Source organism: Alligator mississippiensis, chromosome 2 (assembly GCF_030867095.1).
Source record: "Alligator mississippiensis isolate rAllMis1 chromosome 2, rAllMis1, whole genome shotgun sequence".
Taxonomy (NCBI): domain Eukaryota; kingdom Metazoa; phylum Chordata; order Crocodylia; family Alligatoridae; genus Alligator; species Alligator mississippiensis.
The window spans coordinates 102,356,325-102,362,324 of NC_081825.1; the positions used below are offsets into that span (position 1 = coordinate 102,356,325).

General features: G+C 41.9%; 1 protein-coding gene across 2 annotated transcripts in view; it reads left to right on the forward strand.

Annotated features, from left to right (window-relative positions):
• Window positions 1-5,005, forward strand: part of FREM3 (FRAS1 related extracellular matrix 3) — a 129,531-nt gene extending 124,526 nt beyond the window's left edge. The window contains exons 21-24 of one of the 2 annotated variants that reach the window (XM_006275641.4): window positions 19-145; window positions 884-1,071; window positions 1,168-1,314; window positions 1,721-5,005. In XM_006275641.4, coding sequence (XP_006275703.3) covers window positions 19-145; window positions 884-1,071; window positions 1,168-1,314; window positions 1,721-2,251 — 993 coding nt within the window. In that variant the 3' untranslated portion in view covers window positions 2,252-5,005. Of the gene's footprint in view, window positions 1-18; window positions 146-883; window positions 1,072-1,149; window positions 1,315-1,720 lie in introns of those variants that run through there. The other variant, XM_059722026.1, reaches the window with a different exon arrangement.
• Window positions 5,006-6,000: the final 995 nt, after the last annotated feature.

A 6,000-nucleotide genomic window follows, 5' to 3' on the forward strand; every position in this document is an offset into this window, starting at 1 on the left:
TAATTATTTCTGTCACAGGTGAGTGACCCAGTAGCTGCTGAGTTCAGTCTCAATACTCATATGTTCTTGCTCTCCAAGAAGGACCTCTGGATATCTGATGGTTCCATGGGATTTGGAGAAGGAACTGATGTGGCTTTTTCTGAAGGTAAAAATAGCCTATACTCCATTGCTGTCTACATAATACCCTGATGATGAATGCTTATGTGAGTTCCAGAGAGTGGCTGCATTTGATGTACTGTTTCCTCACATTTTCCTCAGTGTTTCCTATTGGCTAACTTGTAGAGATCCCTGCTTAGCATGAATCCTATTAATCCTATTCTTAGGAGCCTATTTACTTTGCCATAGCATAGTTACCCAGAAGTCAGGCACTGCAGTGCTCACTGATGTAACTCTAGGATTTCAACCCAATGATAGCCATCATCACCTTGATTTGCACCCAGTGTTACACAACACATTTGGCACTGTAGGGGAATTCAGATAAGCCAATGCTGAACCAAAAATCATTTTGTTCAGACTTTTTCTTACTCGTGTCCTTAGTTTGAAACCAAACCACTCTGGTGGATCAGTTTTTCATATTACTTGACTATAACAGCTATCAATACACCCCAATAAGAAAGGGAAAAAGGATATTGTTAATGAAGAACTGCATAGTAAAAACCACAAGATCAAACTAAGAACCAAAGCCAGTAATAAAGACATTATGTTCTACTAATGCATGTTAGCAGATGCTATTTCCATTGTTATTCTCTGAGCTGAGTGCTTAACTACAAAGCTGTAATAATCATATGGCATTTTTATTGTTTAAATAAACTATTTATTGTTCGTCCAATTGAAAACAAATTATTTCCTATGGTGGTCACATGGGTTGTATTTCCTTTATTAGGGTCTGAAATCTATGGCCGAGTGATGGTGGATCCTGTTCAGAATCTAGGAAACTCTTTCATCTGTAATATTGAAAAGGTGTTTCTGTGCACTGGGGCTGACGGGTACGTGCCCAAGTACAGTCCAGATAATAAAGAATACGGATGCCTGGCTGACTCACCTTCTCTCCTGTACAGATTCAAGATCCTGGTATGTAAATTGTTTTTGTTCTTTTTTTATTTCCTCTAGCAAGTTTTTAACATCTAAATTACTGTAATCTGGGAACAGCACATTTACTTTTCCTAGGATAAGGCTCAGCCTGAGACCCAGACGAAAGCCTTTGGAAGCATGAAGTTTCAAGCTAAATTGGCAATTGACCACACAGATGCTCTTCCTTTAGTAAAGCAGCCTGGTTCTGATGGTTTCAGTCTCTCATCTGCTCCTCTTTTCCAGGTACATTCTCCAGTAATTATATTGCAGCCTCACTTTTCTTGTAGTTGGGGAACAACATTACCGTATCACATCTCAGATGGAAACAGCTAAGTAACTAGAGGAGGGGTGGGTAAGATGCAGCCCCCACCAGGCCATTCTGTCCAGCCCGTGGGGCCCCTAAAAAATTTAGAAAATTAATATTCATCTGCCCCTGGCTGCTTGTCATGCAGCCCTGGATAGCTTGCCAAAACTCAGTAAGCGGCCCTTCGATTAAAATAATTGCCTGCCCCTGAACTATTGTCATCAGGAGCCCTGCTTTAGTTTCTTGTTACCATAGGAATTATTTACTTTATGCTTCTGGAATTTGTTCAGTGTCCTTGCGCTTTCAATTTCTAATCGAAGGATTTTTTTTATTTTTTTTTTTAAGGTGGCAGCAGGCCGAGAATGGTACATTCATACTATTTACGTGGTTCTGTCAAAAGCGAGCGCAAACAGAGCAATTGGCAAGAGAAGCCTAGAATACCATCATGTGTTGTCCCCTGGTAGCAGAGAAACCAGCCTCGTGACCTCGAAGCGTAATCGAAGAGCTAACCCAATTGCCCCTGGCCTGTCCCAAGACATTGGAGCAGATAAAAACAGGGGCACAAATATTCAGCATATAGCACTTGACCGTTCCAACAAAATCATCATTAACCAGAAAGATCTGTTCCCAACAGGTAGGCATTATCAGAGGCCAGTGCTGGAAATCGCCAGTGAAGACTCTGAAAACAATATTGTGCCTGTTGCCGGAGGAGCAGCTGGGTTGCTGCTTCTGATCTCCACCACTATCTTTATAGTGTTTTTTTTAAAGCGAGAGAGACAGCCCTCTGCTGGGAAAAGAAAGTCATCCATTACCTACTCCAGCAGCAATGAAACTGTGACCACAGGACACAGCAGCAGTGACAGCTCGGAAGTCTAGGGGCTCTCAGAGCGTATTATACGATTTCATCACAAAAACAGACACTTAACCCTGGCTAAGTCCTTTGCACAGACACAGAACTGGCTGCTTTGATTTTGCTGTTAGTCTTGTTACTTGCTTCTGAACATAGGCAAGAAGGTGTGTGTGTGTTAGGTTCAAGTGTGAGTGACTTGCTTATAGAGGTCAAAACTATTTTCCAGAATGAGCTGACACTTGTTTAAACTGCCATTTTTTTTCAAAACAAAAAAGAAAAGAAAAAAAGAAAAAGCTTTTCAAAACCAGATTGCGCAGCTATAAATGTGCCTTATATCCACAACAGAAGCTCGGTGCTCTTCAAAGGGCTGTTGGTTTTAGTTACTTGTACAGTATGTAGGTGTCATAGTTTTTGTAAGATAGGAACTAAGAAATGGTGGATTTTCACTCCTTTGGAATGAAACAGGTTTGTGTCAGTTTCTAATAGGAGACATTGGTGCCCAACAAGCACAGATCTTCCCCTTTAACAGCCGCAAGACTCAAATCAGATCAGAATGACTAGGTTCTGATATGCTACAATTAACTATAATAATTTTGTTCTGCATATACATAATGAATAGACCGTAGTTTCCAATCTGGTACGAGTACCACCAGTGGCATGCAGACAGCCTGTCAGTGGTACACATTAACAAACTTATTATAATTATTTTATACAACAAAAATTTGCTGGTGGTACTTAACGTATTGTTTTAAATGGGTGGTGCGCAATCTGTCAGAGTTTGGGAACTGCTGGAATAGGGATTAGAAGCCTACACTGACTCCATTGAAAAACAGTGACTGAGGGCATGCTGACACAGATTAGGGTGGCTCTTGAGATAGTTCTTACTTGGACTCAGCTACCCTATCAGAGCTATCCCCCAGTTGTGCCATGCTCAACAATCAAGCAGTGATGCATCCTCAAGATTCCTTTGGCAAAGCCCATCTAAGAACTGCAGAAAATCCGAAGACAGGAACAGGGAGTTGTAGGACCGCTGCTGGCTGAGAGCATGGCATTCACCATGCAGGTAAGCTCCAAACACATTGGGGAAAGGAGAGCACAAGATACAACTGGGAGTGGGGTTTATACTCAAGATAGCAGTGTGTATAGGCTTGAAGTAGATATTTTGGGAACCCTCCCCAGTGTAGGCAAGCCCATACAACAGTGAAATCCCACATGCCAGTGACAACTGATAAAAGGTGGGTACTCACGACACACAAATTGCTTCATTCTCTTTCTATTTCAAGACATCCTTTCTTTGTTGTAGTTAATTGGTCGTGGATCACTTGTTTCTTCAAATAGCTCCCTGGTGAGGGTCCTGGGGTTGTGTGTCACTATAGATGGTGTTCACTTTCTGCAAACAAACTTTACTCAACAACAATAAAGATTTTAAACCCCTGGGTGCATACACAGGTCACTCATCTTATCAAAATATGTTGCTTGTGGAAACTACATGGGAGGCAGTGACAGGGAAGGCCAGAACCCCACCATTCTGCCTTGACAGAGGCAGTTAAATAAGCCAGAAAGGCCACAACCTAAACTGCACTATGGCAATAGAAAATACTTGTGTGCTCCAGAAAGCAGAAAAGTTCTTTAATCTGTTTCCCTTGGAGATCTCCATTATAAGCTTGTATTCTAATGGTAAAAACAAGAGGCAGCAACCTGTTTCTAGTCACTGCTCAACTATTCTATGAAACACACACAATCTTTTTTGCAGTATGCTAATGGACTGTTCAGAAAAGTGTCAAATAAATTATTCACTCAATTCTTTTGCTAAATGCAAGCCTGTATTAATCTTGTGTGAATTCTATTTCCAGCAGTTTTCATTGCAGGCGAATCAATTTTAGGGCTTGGGGAAAATAATTGGCTTTAAAAATCAGTAAGATTAGTAACTGCTGTAGTACCTGGCTCAGGAGACCGTTTAAACCATCATTGTACTTAACAAGATATATTTGAAAGCCATTTTTCTTATATGGCTAACAAGGTGCTACAGCATTCAAAGAGAGCTATTTAGACTTCTGTTACAGATTTGACACTAGTCTTGCATCAACTTTCTAAAAACAGGCAAAAAGATGTGTGTTATGTGAACAATGAGTATTAGAACGTATGCTCCCGTTAAAGCATGGTTAACCCATTGATAGTCATCTGGAGGCAAGTTGTATACAAAGGGCATAGAACATGCTTGTATGAATTCAGTAAGTGTTGTCTTACTGTACAATTCCTGGGATATAGTGTAATAACTGTTTTTGTAGAGACCTTATACAACGCTCTGTTTTATTTGTTCGCATCTTAGGCCACACTCAGTTGCCTTTATAGAGCACTAAGGAGGAGATTTAAAAAGGTGAATTTAATGCATGATGAAAGACCAGTGTATAGTACAATGATGCTTCATTCAAACTGAGATGTTCTGGTTTGTGTTGTTAATTTGCAGCTCCTTCAGGAAACACGCTGAATCTCTCTTTGGGAAATGCCTGTGATGGTTTATCCATACCAGTTAGTGCATGTAACAGGGACTGAGTGAGCTTGCAGTGGGGCAGCTCTGTTCCATCGCAATTCCCATGCTTAGGGCTTACCCTACAGTTGAGCAGAGGGGCTTACCCCCAAATACTTGAACTTAGTTTTGATTGCCCTGTGACTTGTGTTAGTCTAATTTAAAAATGCAAGTACATTGTTAAAATGTCAGAGACTGCAGGATAGGTCTTAGCACATCCTAACAGGTGCTAATAAAATTTACAATACTCCCACTGTGTGACTGACAGCATTTATTTCAGTGACAAACAGAACACACAGAAATGTTCCCATATTTTCTTGCATATCACATGCACCTGGATTTTGAAGGGGAGCCTGAAGAAAAAACCCCAAAATGATCTTTGTTTAAAGTAAGCGGTAGCAGCGAGGGAGCCAAGCTTGCTGCCAGCACCACATGCTGGAGGGGGCCCATGGGCTAATCCAGTGCACCAGGTCCTGGGCAGTGCACCAAGCCTGGGACTGCACCCTGGCTCTGGAGCCAGAGACCATGGCTGTGTTGGTCTGATCCAATGCACAGCTGGGGAGGGGAACCCCATGGGACAGAAAATCTGGTGGTGGGGCAGGAGAGGGGAGGGAGCAACAGTAGCAGCTCCTAGAGCCACAGCAGTTGGCTTCTACCTCTTCTTCCCCCCCCCCCCGCCCCCCTCCCTCCCCACCAAAATTTCTAGACCTGTAGGGATCCCTTTTCCCTGCACATAATTCACACTTCAGGTTTTCCCCAGCTGATGGGGGAGCAGGGGAGGTGCAGGTTATGAGCAATTAACCTTAAGTTCTTTTTCTATAGGATGAGACCTATAAGCTAAAGAAATTTGTTTTGTTCAACTGCTGACACTTGAATCAAGCACTAAGTACAGTTACATGTTATCAATTCACTCAAAAGTCCTCTGGCTTACTGGAATCACTCATACTCTGATCCATGAAATAGTAGCAGTTAAATGATGGCCTGTAGGTAGGAAGAAGGTCAAGGAGCCTATGAACAAGGAAAAAACAATCCAGTCTAAAAAGGACACCACAGAGAATATACCCAAAATACACCCTAATATTCTCCAAGCAGTCCCGACTGCAAAATATGCTTTTAGGAACCAGAACAAGTCGGGGAGAAAGGTGGCCTGGAAGCCCTCTTATTACAATGTAAACAGCATGTGCATTACAGGATTCTCAAGCATTTAAACACACTCCAGTGGACCTATTAAAAAAAAAAGTCTAAGCC